A 16,346-nucleotide genomic window follows, 5' to 3' on the forward strand; every position below is an offset into this window, starting at 1 on the left:
AACCCCTTGTCCACAGAATGTTCTGGGCCTGAAAGAGGGATGGAGGGGATTGATCCTTCTGGGGAGTCTTTAGTCTTCATCATTTCGGTACATCTTCCATTTATTTATTTATTTTTTTGACTAGGAAAATGAACACTTGAAAAAGTTCCAGGTGACATGGGAACTGCATAATAAACATCTGTTTGAAAATCTGGTCTTTTCGGAGCCACTTCTCCAGAGCAACTTGCCAGCACTGGTGTCGCAGATCAGGTATCTATCTGGTCTTCATCTGCATACATCTCCATGGTGTGACAGCACGGTACTTTTCCCTGTCTTTTAGCATGTGTGCCTTGGAAAACCAGCGCCTGGTGGAAGTTCTTGCTCAGGGAACCATCTAGTTTGGACAGAAACTACAAACCCCAAGAGAACTATTAAATTTTCAAATAACAAACTCACTGGTAATGCCCCTAAGATTTAACACCACAGATTCCTTGTAAATAAGAAAAAGCTGTGATAAATGTGGAGTTTTACTTTGATGAGACTCAGGATTGGCCAGATGACTGTGGCACTCAGGTGTGCAGCGGGAGATAGGAAGGGGGTGTGGGAATAGGGAGGAGGGCTCCTGGGCACTGAGGGCAGGGATTTGCATCTCACACATTCCCTCAGTGCCTTGTCCATGGCTTGGCCTCTCCTTATGGTGTAGAGTGTCCGTGGGGCTTCCTCATGTGTGCCAGGACAAGTGGTGCCAAGGATGGTGCTCAGAGCCTTTGCCCTGGCTGGCAGGGTGGACAACATGCGGCTCAGTTGTGAGGAGGCTCCTGGAATCCACAGTCACTGTGCACTGCTGAGCCAGGTGCATGCTTCCATGGTTCTGCTGCCTGGTGCTTTTGTTCCTGTGGGATTCCCACAAAGGAATGGACTCCTGTACTATAGACCTGGTCATCTTTATTTAAATGTCCATGCTGAAATTTATTTGGACCACATTCACAAAAAAGGGAAATTATTTTTAAGTAAGTTTGTGGTTGGCTTCCAGACCACTTTGTTTTCTCCTGAAATCCATGTATCGACCTAGTCTTTGTTTCCTGTATTTCTAAATCCTATCTGAGGGGTCATAACTGGTCCCACTTCACACCCTCACCTCTGGAGAAAGAATAACCCTGAAAGTAGTTGGATAAAGGTGGTGGGGGCAGAGAGACCAAAATGAAGTGTTGTGTGGGTGTAGCCTGTACTCTGCTTGGCTCCTGACCCTCCCGGCATCCCCTTCCCCACAGCCTGCTCCCTGCCTGCCCTTTCCCTATGTGTCTAGTCTCATAGCATCTGGCACGTTATATGGTGGGTCTTGGAGACTTGAGTGTTCTGTCACCTCCACCAAAGAGAGAGTCAGGGAAGTTCTCAGAGTTGTGAGTTTGAAATGTAGGAGATAGTTTTATCCCTAGTCACTGATGTTTACATCCACCAAAGCCACTTTTTATGAAATAATGCATCTTCGGAAGGTGGGGGTTCTTACAGGAAGATTCTAGGGCCTTGTATTTTCTTTTTCTGCTGAGCCAGTTCATTTGATGGGTCTGTCATCAATTGGGGGTGAGTGACAGGGACCTGAAATGTATCCTGAAACTTCATTCTTGGCCGTGTCCTAGTTCCAGATTTATTTATTTACTTGCTTACCTTTTCTTTTTCTTTCTTTCTTTCTTTCTTTCTTTCTTTCTTTCTTTCTTTCTTTCTTCTTTCTTTCTTTCTATCTTTTCTTTCTTTCCTGCCTTTCTTGTCTTTCTGTCTTTATTTGTTTGAGAGAGCATGTATGAGCAGGGAGAGGGGAGAGAAGCAGGGAGGGAGAAGGGAGAGGGAGAAGCAGACTCCGCACTGAGCAGGGAACTCAATGCAGAGCTCAATCCTACGACCCTGAGATCCTAACCTGAGCCCTCCAGGTGCCCCTAGTTCTGGGTTTCTTTCTCACTCATGGCAATTGATGGTCAGACTCCAATGATTGTCAGCAGGGGAAATACAGATGGGGACAGAGCTGGGAGGAGACAAGCGAAGCATTCCCAAGGGAGCTGGTGACACCAGAAGGGACAGTTCCTTCGAGTTCTCTAGCACACTCCCTTGTCAGACCCAAGAATAATTCAGATCTGATCTTCTAGTGTACAGATAGGCACTAAACAACTTGTAAAAGTTTTGACACACATTATATACAAATACCACCCCCTGAAGTAATGACTGTATCTGTGGCACATGAACCCTGGTCTCTGGCTCTATGTGTTTAAAGTATGATACAGATTGCGAAGACTACACTGAGCAGATGTGCAGCTGCATGAGTGCAAGTGTGCCGTGGCCCCAGGAAGTCAATCCCTTCTGCCTGCTATGTCCCCTGGAACTCCACTACACTGCTGGCCACAGCAGCCCTACTCCTTCCTTGTTTATTCTTCTGTTGTTCAAGTGTGCCTTTCCATAGTCTTGCCTCATTTTTCATTTGATGTATCTTTTGTGTTTTGTTTTTTAATACAAGTAATCTACATGAAGTTGACTTCATGTAAAGGAGCTCACTTAGTTCGGGTAAATTATTTCTCCTTTTCTAAACCCCTGTGCTGAGATATAATTTACATACCATTACAGTTCACTCATTTAAAGTGTATAGGTCAACAGCTGTTGGTTTATCACATTACTACTTTTTAAAAATCATGGTAAAATATATACAACACGAAACTTGCCATTTTTAACCACGTTTAACTGTACAGTTAAGTAGGATTAATTACTTTCACAGTGTTGAGCAACCATCACCAATGACTGTTGCCAAAACTTTTCTCATCACCCAGAGACTCTATCACTGTGAATGACTCCACTCCTTCTTTTCCCCACGTTTTTTATAATTCTTTAGTCTGCAGGCCCCCACCCTATCCGTTTTCCCTTATAATATATCAGTTGGAGAACCTGCAGCGATGCCCAGCATCTAGGTTCTGTGGCATGTGTGCTCATGTAGCACCACACAGGCTTTCTGTCTGTGCTGCCCGAGGACTGGTAGTGAGGTCCAGGAGCTTCATCAGGCTTGTGTCTGTCCTGGTGGCAAGACCAGGAGCCTCACTATCTGCTTGTTTGTTTTGGTGGGTATTAGTGGTTGCCCAATTGGTTTTTATTTTAAATACATGATATTGTTAGGGAAATGTTTGATTAGGCTTGCGAATAAACTTGCCAAAACTGACTTTATTTCATTCTCCTTATGTTGCACATGCACACTATCTGTAATAGATGTTACTGTGAGGATCTGTCCATAGCACTATCATGTGTTTACAGAGTGAATACTTAGATAGTAATCTGTTTGCTAAACCACTTGTGTCGTGTGACCGTGAGGACATTCCTTGTTTTCTGTCTGGATTCCAGCTCAGCTCAGCTTGAATGTAAGCCTTGTGCCTACACATTGTGCTCCGATTATCCCAGCAGAGATGTCCCAGGAACCCTGGCTACTTTGGCTCAAAATGGAACCTGTATCATGGTAGAGGAGAGCAGCTCTCACTTCCGGTAGGAGAGGAAGAGGGGTGTGTGCCAGGCAGATGCCGGGCTCCCATAACCGTTTTCCAAGTAGTATAAGAAGGGTGCAATGGCATTACATAGAAGGCAAGCTTTGTGTGAAGCATGGAAATCTGTCTGTAACAAGCAAGGTTGTGGAAACAGAAATGGGAAGAAAGCAACTGCTCCGTGGGCTGGTGAACTGCAAGACAAAGGGCTGTGTTCTTAGACCCAAGGGCCATCTAGTAGCTGTGCAGAGCCCAGAGCAGCCTCAGAGTCCCTAGATTCTGTGCCTTGAGGAGTTTTGTATCCTGAGGGGCAGAAACAGCCTTAGAAGGACAGCCTTGGTGCCTGAGAGTCTCAGTCACTGTGTGGGTCAGTGTTGGTTTCTTTCCTGTCTCTGGCTTCCCCTAAACACCTGTTCAGTTAGGCCTGGCTTCTGCTTGGTCCCTCCTTGGAGTGATTCCACACTTGGACATGTGTGCAGATAACTTCAGCAGCTGTGAGTTCCTTTGTAGGTTTTCCGTTTTACACAGTAGTCACAAGTGGGATCCACCCACAGATGGAGACACATAAAAGGAGAGGGAGCCATTTGTGCCCATTGAAATGGTCCTAATTTTAAAATTACTTGTTTATTTTTATTATAAAATTATTAGATTGTCATGCGGTGAATCTCTGAAAATACAGAAATCATGAAGAGAAAGAGGTACTGTAAACAATTTTGGTATTTCCCCTAGATTTTTTCCTTATGTCCAGCCCAACACACATCTTTTAAACATGATGCCATCATCCTATCTTTACTTAACCTGGGCATAGTTTATCTCAAAGCACAGGTGTAAGCACAGTATATATTTGCACATCTGTGAGTGAAGAGATGTAATTATAAGCTTCCTAACGGGTGCCTCGTTATCTAGAATCCTTTCATCTAGATGTCCCCACTGTGTAGCTTCCAGTTTCTCTATGTCGACATGATGGTTATTCCTGTACGGCCTTTTGCCCTTGAGTGATGATAAATGTTGTTTTGATTTTGAAATTCCTTGTCAAGATGCTTTATTACAGTTGTTTGGTTCCAGCATTAATGTATTTGGATATTAAGAAAATGAACATTTTCTGATGACAACTTGCCATGTTAGTCTGCTCACCCCCTTGTCCCTGCCTGCCCTGCTGGGCTTTCTGTTCACTCCCAGGCCACCCTCTCATCCCATATTCTCTTTCCTGGAAGTCTAGGTGTCTTCCTCATTGTTTATAGTATTTGTGTCTTATTTTCAGTTCATTTTCTCGTTTGCATCTTACCATCTTTCTTAACAAATAATATAAAAATAAACACTATAAAATGTATTTCTTTGGATCAGATTTTCTATTTTACTTAATTTGAAAACTGGGTCCAAGTTTTATATTTTTCATTAAATGTTGTGTTTTCCCTGGGTCAGTATATTTCACTGGGGAAAAATAATTTACAAGCCCACATTTAGTAAACTGGATCCTAGGCCTTATTTATTTGAGAGAGGGGGAGAGCGTGCACGCAAAAGAGCAGGGGAAGAAGTAGAGGGAAAAAGAAAGACTCTCTAGCAGACTCCCTACTGAGCACAGAGTCCAGTGCAGGGCTCGATCTCACAACCCCAAGATCAAGACTTGAGCCAAAATCAAGAGTTAGATGCTCAACTGACTGAGCCCCTCAGGTGCCCCAAGGCCTTAGTCTTGTAGGACAGTCTTATTCACTACTATTTTTTTTTCTTTGAAGCTCTTCCTTCTTTGAGCTTCTCCTTTATACGAGATTGTGTTCTGGTGCCTTGCACATGTACTTGCTGAGCCCTCACAGCAGCCTTGTGTGGTGTGTGGTGATGCCCATGTGTCACATTGGGAGAGAGGTGACACAGAAGCAAATCTCTGGTTTCTGGCCCAGAGCCTTTGGGCCCCTTTCTTTTGCTGAAATGCCTCTCTCCCTAGGCTAGGAACCACGACGCATGACACATGCAATGAAGACACCTATAGCACCTTGCTGCAGCGGTACCAGCGCTCTGAGGAGGAGTTGCGCAGGGTGGCGGAGGAGTGGCTGGAATGCCAGCAAAGGATTGATGCCTATGTCGACGAGCAGGTGAGTGCGTGCCACCAGGACCTGCCGTGGGTAAGGCACATGTGCCAAGGTGATCGGGGAGGTACATGTGGGAGGAGTATAGTCCCTGGTTTTCCAGAGGGAACTGAGGCTCTGAGGTACCATGGTAACTTTTCACCCAGCTGTGCCTGGGGCTGGCAGCAACTGTTAATCAGGTCAATGTTGACCTAGCCACACCCAGTGTCACCTGCATAGGCTGCCACCTAGCTCAGTGTTATCTGCAAGAGCCTTTGGGGCCTTGGGGAGCTGCTGAGCCTTGTAATTTGTGGAACCATTCATGGAATGCTCTGCTGCTCAGAGCCCCTTCTCTGTCTCTAACTATCCAGAGAGGGAATGCAGACAGAACCGAGTTGGTTGTGCTTGGCAGGTGGCTGACAGGGATGGAGGAAGACCCAAGAAAGCAGGGTACTCCTGGTGAGGGTGGGGCCTGAAGGGCAGATGCAGCTGATCAGCACGAACCTCTTGGGAACACAGACCAGGACTCCCAGAGGGCACCCCAGCCTGCCTGCCCACCTTCCAAAACCGCAAGAGGGTGGGCAGAGGAGGAGGCATTCAGAACAGCCATTTTCAAGGTAATAGGGCATAAGGAGTAATGAGGGAACACTGTTAGAGCTCTGTATTATACTTTCTCTCTCTCTTTTTTAAAAGATATATTTGTTTATTTTAGAGAGCATGGGGTGGGGGCAGAAGGAGAGAGAATATCAAGCACACACTGCATTGAGTGCAGACCATGACATGGGGCTCGATCCCACGATTCTAAGATCATGACCCGAGCCAAAGTCAAAAGTTGGATGCTCAACTGACTGCACCACCCAGTCACCCCTCTATATTATACTTTTGAGACTCTGGGATGGATCGGGGGGGTCTACATCCTGCCCTATGCAGTCTTTTTTTCTCATTTCGCATTATAGGTATGACAGATATAAATGCACTTCTAGTTTCAGAAATCCTTTCATTTCTCCAGTTGAAATGGGACTAAACAAAAAGTGCCCCAAGATAACTCTTAGAAGAAAGGAAAGACTGAGACTTTACTAAGATTGAGAAAACCTTTAGGAATAGTAATTTCTTAATGTACTTGTACCTGAAGCTAAAAGTCTATTTAGGAATATAATACACAGCGTTATCATTGCTGTTCTGACGAAAAAGAGGCATGTATAAAATAACAGTTTCCAGAGGGAACTGAGGCTCTGAGGTACCATGGTAACCTTTCACCAGCTGTGCCTTGGGCTGGCAGCAGCTGTTAATCAGGTCAGGGTTGACCTGGCCACACCGTGTCACCGGCATAGGCTGACATACTTGTTTTCTCTAGGAAGGAAAATACAGTCTTAGTTTAAAAAGTAAAGCTGAAATTAAATTTATTTAAGAGTATATGTTCTTACAGCTGTAAATGCTTAGAATTAAAAGTAGGAAAGATCTTAAATCAGCAACCTAATTTGGCAACTTCAGGATCTAGGGGAAAAAAGACAAACTAAAGCCAAAGCTAGCAAAAGGAAAGAAATAATAAAAATTAGAGCAGGTCAATAAAATAGAGAATAGAGAAAAATCAGTGAAACCAAAAGTTGGTTAAGATCATCAAAGTTGACAAACCTGCAGCTAGACAGGCTTAGGACAAGAAGAGAGAAGACTGAAATCAGAGATGATGTGGGAACATTATTACTGATCCTAACGAAATGAAAAGGGTTGCCAGAGAGTCCCATGAACAGTTGTACACCAACACAGGTTAACTCAGATAAGTGGAAGAATTCCTGGAAACAGAACCTACCAAGACTAAGTCATGGAGACACAGTCCGGTTAGGAAACTGAATCAGTATCCAACATCTCCCCATAGAGGAGAGCCCAGGACCTGACAGCTTCACAGGTAATTCTCCCAAACATTTAAAGAAGAATTAACACCAATCCTTCCCAAACTTTTCCAAAAACTTGAAGGAGAGAGAAACTTCCCAGCTCATTCTGTGAGGCCAGCATCACCTTGATACCAACGCCAGACAGAGACACCATCAGAAAAGAAAACTATAGACCAACATCCGTGAAGAGCACGGGTGTAGAAATCCTCAACAAATACCAGCGTATCAAAAGGACTGTACCCCACGACCAAGTGGGGTATCTTCCTGGAATGCAAGTATGATCAGGGCATGAAAACTGATCGATGTGATATGCACATCAGCAGAATAGAGGGGGAAACATGAGATCATTTCCATTGATGCGGATCTACAAAGCTTTTGACAAAATTCAGCACCCTCTCATGATAAAAACATCAAACAAACTAGGGTCACAAGAGAACCACCTCCACATACTGAGAACCACACATAAAACCCCACAGAAACATCAGACTTGATGGTGAGACTGAAAGCATTTCCTCTAAGATGAGGAACAAGGTAGGGATGCTGTTTCTACTACTTCCATTCAACATGGTACTGGAAGTTCTGCTCAGAGCAGTCAGCTCAGGAAAAAAATAAAACATCCAAATTGAAACAGAAGAACTAAAATTATTTCTGCAGGTGATATGATTTTATGTGTAGAAAATCCTAAAGACTGTAAAAAAAATAAATAAATGCTGTTGAATAAATGAATTCAGCAAAGCATCAGTAACAAAGTAAATGTGTAAAGTGATATTTCTGTATGTTAATGAATAATCTGCAAAGGAAGTTACAAAAACAGTCCCATTTACAACAGTATCAAGAGTAAAATACTTACAAATTGACTCAAGGAGTCTTTTCTGACTCATTTCTGAAAGAAAGACGTAAAGGGAAGTACATGCTGCGTTCATTGGAAGACTAATATTAAAATGTCCATGTTAGCTAACATGGTCTACAGACTCAGTGCAATCTCTATCCAAATCCTAAAGTCATTTTTGTAGAAACAGAAAAACGCATTTTAAAATTCGTATGCCTTCTCAGGGAACCTAGAATAGCCGGAACCGTCTTGCAAAAGAACAAATCTGGAGGATTCACTCCTGTGATTTTGCACCTGACTGCAAAGCTACAGTAATCCCAACAATGTGGTGTTGACATATGTGGTCACATGATGTCCAGTAAGGGTGCCAGTCCATGCAGAGGGGAAAGGACAGTCTGCAACAAACTGCTGAGGAAACTGCACATCCTCATGCAAAAGAATGACTTTGGAGCCAAGATGCAGAAACTAACTCAAGTGGGAAAAGGCCTAAATAGAAGATCTAAAATAAAGAACCTTAGACATTTCTTTCCGTGAACAAAACCAGACATGAAAGGACAAGTATTGTAGAAATCTCTGTATACGAGGTCCCCCACTCCTCATACGAGGTCAGACTCCTAGACACAGGAAGTGTAACTCATGGGCTCAGGGACTGCAGGACGGGAGAACGGGGAGTGTTTCAGGGGGACAGAGTTTCTCATCTTAGGGAAGGATAGTGGGGATGTTTGTATGATGATGTGAATGTACTTAATGCCACTGAACGGTACACTTAAAAATGGTTAAGATGGTAAATTGTATGTTATATGTATTTTACCACAATAAGAAAGAAAAAGAAAACCCATCCTCCTTACTAAAGCAACGAGAAAATGTATTCTTATTTTCACTCACCTATCAAGAAACCATGATGCCATTAATACAAGTCAGGGAAACTGAACAATTTTAGCAGCATCCAGAGGGTACTAGTCATTCTGGAATCCTTGGAATGGATACCACTTTCCTCTAATCAAGTAATAGTTTAGAAATCATGTAGTAATTTCAGGGTTTCAAACATCTGTAAAATAATTGAGTATTTATAAATAAGCATGGACGTGGGAGACAGGTGACAGCTTTGAAATCACTTGTTTTTGCTTGCTTTTTGAAATGTATCCTTTATTTGTTGTTTGACACAGACATAAGCCTGCAGACACCCAAACGTTCAGAAAAATTAATCCCAGAGGATGTGAGGAGAGGGTCAAAGAGGAGGAGGTTTCTGTTGATATTAGCTATCAAACAGCTCTGGACTGAGTTCCGTACTAAAATAAATTACCTTTCCTGATATTTATCTCATTTAAAATCTTTTAAGATTTTATTTATTAATTCATGAGAGACACAGGGAAAGAGGCAGAGACATAGGCAGAGGGAGAAACAGGCTCCCTGCAGGGGGCCTGATGTGGAACTTGATCCTTGGACTGGCTATCATGCCCTGAGCCAAAGGCAGGCACTCAACCGCTGAGCCACCCAGGTGTTACTAAGATTTTATTTTAAGAAGGTTCCATGCCCTGCATGGAGCCCAACATGGGGTTTGAACTCATGACCCCAAGATCAAGACCTGAGCTGAGATCAAGAGTCGGATGCTTGACTGACAGAACCACCCTGGCGCACCATCCCCTCTCCTCCCAAATCATTTTTAAACATGCAACAGTAATTGCTGCTTGTAAGAGGAAAATGTTTTTCCTGAAAGTGGCAGACATACAGGATGTAAAAGGAGAACTGGCACCAGCATTGAATCTTCTCATCCAAGAAGATGGTATACATCTCTGGTTTTAGGTTGTGTTTTGTCTTCTGTATGATGCTTTTACAGTTTGTGTACTTCCCATCAAGTTTATTCCCCGGGGCTTCTGGGGTCAAGGCCACGCTGTGTGCTCACAGCTGTCTGGCTGTTGGTATTCCACCCAGTGCCCTTACTGACTCTCCAGGAGTTTGTGAGTTAGCTGCCTCGAAGTTTCTAGAAGACCATGTCTCCTGCAAATAATAGTTTTGTCTTAGCTTCTCTGGCATTTGCACTGTTTGGCTTCCCTTAGAGCCCTCAGCTCTTCACAATTGAGTGTAACTGGCGGCACTGAGCACAGCTCTGGCTTCCCATGAGGTCAGATGCTTGCCATAAGTACTGGTGAGAGTTTTTAGCAAATTAAGGATAGTTCCCTTTTTCTAGCTTATTTAAGTTATGATTTAAAAAAAAACAAAACAGGAATAGGTATTGAATTGGTATGGTATTTGTTTTTCTCTATGAAAACAAATGAAAAAGGCATTAGGTTTCCTAATTTTGAGACATGCTTGCATTCCTGGGATTAAAGCCTACTAGGTTATGATGTATTTTCTGTTAATCTATTATTAGATTTAAGTAGTGAATATTTTATTTAGGATTTTTGGGTTTGTATTCTGAGGCATAATTAAGTGTTTCTCTTTGAGGCCTTGTCCATTTTGTATGAAGGTTCTGCTAGTTCCATAGAATGCATTGAGAAACTTTCCATGTTTTCTTTTTTTAATTTTCAGGAATAGTTTTTTTTTTTTTTTAAGATTTTATTTATTTATTCATAGAGCTACAGCTAGAGAGAGAGAGGCAGAGACACAGGCAGAAGGAGACGCAGGCACCATGCAGGGAGTCCGACGTGGGACTCGATCCCGGGTCCCCAAGATCACGCCCCGGGCTGCAGGCGGCGCTAAACCGCTGCGCCACCGGGGCTGCCCGATTTGCAGGAATAGTTTAAATCTTCTGTTCCAATAAAGGGTTTGATAGAATCCACCCTAAAACCTGGGGCGTGACATATTTTTGCAGGGAGGAGAAGCCAGGACTCTGGGTCCTGTACCACTTTTTCAATTCATGTTACACTTGGTCATCTGGGGGTTTCTGCTCCCTGAGTGAGTACTATACATTGATGTTTACCTAGGAGATTGTCCACACTATGTAGACAAGGAATGATAAGCTTGTGCTCAGAGGGGAGGTGATGAGACTGGGGGAGCCGCTCTACACCCCTGTCCTGCCACCCTGTCACACTGTGCGGAGAGTGCACCTTCTGTGCCGAAAGGAAACCTCCTGCCCTGGGCTGGGAGGGCAGCAGAGGGTAGAGTGCTTCAGAGCTGCAGTAACGTCCAGAGAAGTTAATGTCTGGGCTGTTAGGTGAAATCTCAAGAGCTTTTGTAATGTTGACTCAGCTTTTAAAACAGTGGGTTGTGCAGGCACAGCAGAGTGGCCCATGAGCCACCTGCTTGAAGCTGCTTTGGAGATGAACATCTACATTGTACAGATACCTCCTTCTGTGGTTGAAGAGAAACCTCCTGTGCCCGTGTCTGTCCTTCCTCATGCCCACGTTTTCTGTGTGGCCCTTTCTTCCCTTGGTCAGCCTGAGAGGGAGTCCGGAGAACCATAGTTTGGGGATTTATTGATCACATTTGCTTCTTTTTTCCCAGTAATTTCTGCTTTTACTTTAATTTCTTCCTGCCTTATCAGCTGGCTTCTCATTTTGTTTTTTTGACTTCTTACATGGAACACATACTTTTCAGTCTTTTGTTTTCTCATAAATGCCTTGAAGCCTGTACATTTTCTTCTGTGTTGGATACATCTTAACATGATTTGATTTGTGGGGGTTTCATTATCTGGGATTTCCATGCACTGTAATTTCAGTTTTGATTTCTTCTCTCGTCGTTTATGTACATTTTTTTTTTCAAACGCACGAATTTATTTTTTGAAATTACTTGTTTTGGAGGGTTTGTTGGCAGTATTTTCTTGCCTGTGGATTAAATATGTCCCCCTCCCCTTTTTGTGTTCCAAAAAAATTGGAAGATACATATTCCATATCTCTTTTTTTAGTAGTTAGTAGTTTTTAGTTCTTTTCAGTAATTATAAGAACACATAGATAAACATCAAGATCTAATTTTTTCATAGCCTCCCCCACCCCAGTAAAACTGTATCTTGAGCCCATTCTTCATTCCCTATCCCTCTCATTTTGGTGTCTTTTTAAATTGTGGTGAAATACACATAATGTAAAATGTACCAGAAATGGCACCCAACCATTTCTGAGGGTCCAGGTCAGGGGCATTAAGTCCACTTAAATTGTGGCAAGTGCTCCACCCTCCACCCACAGAGCCCCTCCACCTTCCCTGACTGAGCAACAGCTCCTTGGCCTCCCAGCCCCTTCAGCCCCTGTCTGCTTTCTGTCTCTGTGCTTTTGAGTCCTCCAAGGGCCTCGTGTGGCAGTGGCATACAGAATCTGCCCCTGTGTGACCGGATTGGTTCCCTTGTGTCCTGTCCTCAGGCCCATCCATGCGGGAACAGGTTGCTCATGGGTCTTCCCCTCACTCAAGGCTCTTCCTGCATGGGGCGCTCATCCTCAAGTTCTTATTTCTGGTACAGGCAGGGCGTGTGATGGGCATTCAGTACAGGCTAAATGCTCACTTACTGCAATGACACATTCAGCTCTGGGATCTTCATTTCTTTCCTAAATCTGAGCTCCTCTGTGTTTCCCACACGAGAAGAACATGTGAACGAGATAGAGGCCAGGCAGTGAGTCTGTATCATGCCTCCAGGGGATGTTCCTCATGTGCACCATTGCTGACATCTCTCCTCGCAGACGCCCAGGTGGCTCTTGCTGGCACTAAGGTTTTATTGTTTGCATCTCTTTACTAGATGACAATGAAAACCAAACAGCGCATGCTGACGGAGGACTGGGAGCTTTTCAAACAAAGGCGATTCATTGAAGAACAGGTGAGGCTGCAGGGAGGCTGCGTGCCAGATCGGGGAAAAACACCACTGTGTCAAGGCCACCCTGTGGGTCTGCTCCTAAGAGTGTTGTTGATCCTAAATAAACTAGTTTTCCCTGTCTCTTTCCTGATTTCTGTAATACTCAAGGAAGACTATTTCTCGAGTGACCCATGCTAGCCCACAGCCACCCAAGTTCCTGCTGTCTGGCCTCTGCACAGGCAGGTGGTGCCATCACGGAGCAGGGTGTTGGCCCAATTCATGGGCCTCCCCACACTGGCCTGGGCCCTGCTTTCACTGTAGCTGCTGGCCACACAGCCTTCTTCCTCCCCCTCCTTCCCCACGGGCTCTTCCCTACCCCTCCGCTATGTGCCTGGCTGCAGGCCTTGTCCCAAGGGCTTCAGAGCACTTGACTTGTTTGAAAGCTTGCTTCTCTTGATTCTCGCCTATGAGCTGGCATTGTTCTCGCTTTCTCTCTAGGCAGCTCTGCTCCTTGGTCTTCTTTAGGCATTGGTGGCCCCTGGCCTCAGCCCCCGCGCCACTGTCCTCACCCCTGTGGTCTCTGGGCATCCACACTGGTCCGCTCACCTGCTCCATCCCCCAGCCCTTCCTCCATGGCTTCTATCCTATGAAATGGCCCTTCTGGCACCACCTTTCCCATTGCCAGAGGTGGTCTATAGGTTTCTTCTCTGAAATTCAGATGCTTGCCTTGTCAAATGGAAGTTTGGGTGCCATTTCCAGGTAGCTTCTGGTCTGCTCCCTTCACCTTGTTCCTGCAGTGGGTATCCTCCCCAGCTGGCCTTCCTCTCACCCGCTGCTTCTATCATGGATTACAAATGCCTGTTTAACTCGTGGATGCTCTGGTGCTACAGCTTCATACACAGGCCTGTGTCCCTCCAGGCTGCCCTGTCAGGCATGGCACCCCCCTCCCTGTCAGCCCAGGGTCAGCCAGGCCTTCCAGAGCTGTTTCAGTGGGTGCCTAGCTCAGTGCTTAGCCACTGAGCTGGATGGCCTCTTTGCCTCTGACAGAATTACCAACTCTGCCTCCTCTGGACCCAGCTTGGGCCTGGTGTCCTTTTGTGCTGTTTTTCTGCTTCTGTGGCAGCCTGAACAGATTTGTGCCAGGGCACCTCCCACATCAGTTTCCAGGGTCTGAGCTCTTCGGGGCCTTAGTTTAGTTCTGTGCTTCTGGTCCCTCATGAGGACTGTGCACACAGCCAATTCCAAGTAAAGGCTGGTGTGTGCTGGTGAGGTGCCAGCCAGGGGCTACTGTCCCCAGCCTCAGTGAGGCTCAAGCTTGTGGCTGCTGTGCATTTCTGGTCTGCCCCCTCGTGGCCCTGTCCCACTCTAGGAAGCTGTGGCCACTGGCTTCTAAATGGGCATGACACATATTACCATGATTATTGAGAAGTTGAACCGCCTAGTTGGGGAATAAGTCTTGCAGAGTTAACCTCTCATTTGATGATTTCCTCTAGCTGACCAATAAGAAAGCAGTTGCTGGTGAGAACAACTTCACAGATGCCATGAGGCACATGTTGTCATCCCGGCTGAGCATGCCCGACTGCCCCAACTGCAACTACAGGAGAAGGTGAGCCCCCGCTGTCGTGTGGGTGCTGTGAGCCCGTGGGACCCACAGCCTCAGTCGAGGCACTGACCCTGACACCGCATGGTCTGACCTTCTTTCTCGGCTCTCTGGGTAACTGTCCTTCATTCCCACTCAGATGTGCTTGTGATGACTGCAGCCTCTCACACATCCTCACTTGTGGTGTCATGGACCCCCCCGTCACTGGCGACATCCACAGTCACCAGCTGCCCCTCCAAGTGGATTCTGCTCCCGACTATCTCTCTGAGATGCGCCCACCTAGCGTGTCCTCAGCAAGCTCAGGGTCAGGTTCCAGCTCTCCCATTACAATTCAGCAACATCCCAGACTCATCCTCACAGACAATGGCTCTGCACCAACTTTGTAAGTTGTGACTTTGTAATAAGATTTCAGAAATTTATGTAACCCATTAATGAGAAATATGGACAGTAATGTCTGCAGAAGTATGGATATCATTATAGTGTTTTTCAAGAAAAAGGATCCTTCATTTTTTAAGCAACTTTTAAAATACGAAATCAATAAACCCAAACTTTGACACTATTTCACTACCTGAAAAAAAATTACGGTAAATTTATAAATGCCGGTAAAGAAAAAACCATGTTGGTATGCAGGGAAGTGTCTCTTCAGTTCTGGCTTCACGTTTCCTCATTTTATTTGAGGGTGATCAGCCCGAAGTTCATTCCGCCTCATTGTCCGTTCAGCATTCATGCTTATTCCATGTCTTGCTAAAAACTCAGATGATCACTTTAGCAAGCGATTGAAAGGTTCTGTTTTCCGTGTTCCCACATTATCTAGAAGTACATTTTGTATGAGCGAGGTGGCTGTGCAGCTGTCGCCAATTCCCACTGTAGGTGAGTGGTCCCACATTTCTTCAGAGTTGTGACCCTGTCATTTGTTGAGGCTTTCCACTCTAACTTCTGGACGGGTTGCACATGGATGTGTGTTTTTATTTTATTTAGGTAAACTTAGGTTTGTATTTTGCTTACTGTAGAGTGTGCAGGTGTCAGGAGCCCTCTGGAGGTGATGGATGCCAGTGCAGTTCCCAGTGGGAGAGATTGTTGCCCTGACTTTGGGCTGCTCAGCATCTCTTAGATTTCTCCATGCCTCTGTCTGGATTTCTCCCGACGACTCTGAGGCTTTCCTTCAGAGTCTTGCAGTCCTCAATATGGATCTGGTCTCAAAACACAAAATAATTCTAAGGGGGTGGGTCCGAACGCCATGACTCTGTTGAGCTCGAACTACTCTCTAGTCCTGAATACTGTGCTCTCTCTGGGAGCCTGCAAAGGAGGGTCGAGGTATTTCCCAGCTAGCTGTTTGCCAGCCTCTTACAAAAACATACCAGAATTAAGCACGTATGGTCTAATAAAAACTTATATTGGAAAAGCCCATCCCTTCTCATGTGTCACGGCTGCCGATGTAAGGTGCAGGCTCCCATGCTGTGTCAAGTGGTGGAGGAAGTGGGGTATGGGCACCTTTCTCCGAGAGCTGGGACTGCCTGCAGCTGCTCTGGGCCTCTGCTCCTCTGGCAACGTGAGATTAATGTCTCCCAAACGTGAACTGCTGTGACTTGAAAGCCTCCAGTATTGCCTTTGGTTTGTGTTATCTCTTTCTTGGTGTCATTATTAAGTTGTTAAAGAGAATCGTGCAACTGGAGTCTCCATACTGCGGGGCTCTCTAGTTTTGATGGGCTCTGGGTAGTTGAAGCCTGCCTTCATTACACTGAGCAGATGATTTAATCACTTCATGTCTG

The 16,346-nt window shown here is 45.1% G+C and overlaps 1 protein-coding gene across 2 annotated transcripts in view; it reads left to right on the forward strand.

Annotated features, from left to right (window-relative positions):
- Nucleotides 1–16,346, forward strand: part of FAM193A (family with sequence similarity 193 member A) — a 167,617-nt gene that overhangs the window by 103,028 nt on the left and 48,243 nt on the right. For both annotated transcript variants that reach the window (XM_055326148.1, XM_055326149.1), the window contains exons 6-10: nt 125–249; nt 5,425–5,572; nt 12,924–13,001; nt 14,471–14,583; nt 14,717–14,959. In XM_055326148.1, coding sequence (XP_055182123.1) covers nt 125–249; nt 5,425–5,572; nt 12,924–13,001; nt 14,471–14,583; nt 14,717–14,959 — 707 coding nt within the window. The remainder of the gene's footprint in view (nt 1–124; nt 250–5,424; nt 5,573–12,923; nt 13,002–14,470; nt 14,584–14,716; nt 14,960–16,346) is intronic.

The sequence above is a fragment of the Nyctereutes procyonoides genome, unplaced genomic scaffold, assembly GCF_905146905.1.
Source record: "Nyctereutes procyonoides isolate TBG_1078 unplaced genomic scaffold, NYPRO_anot_genome, whole genome shotgun sequence".
Classification (NCBI taxonomy): Eukaryota; Metazoa; Chordata; class Mammalia; order Carnivora; family Canidae; genus Nyctereutes; species Nyctereutes procyonoides.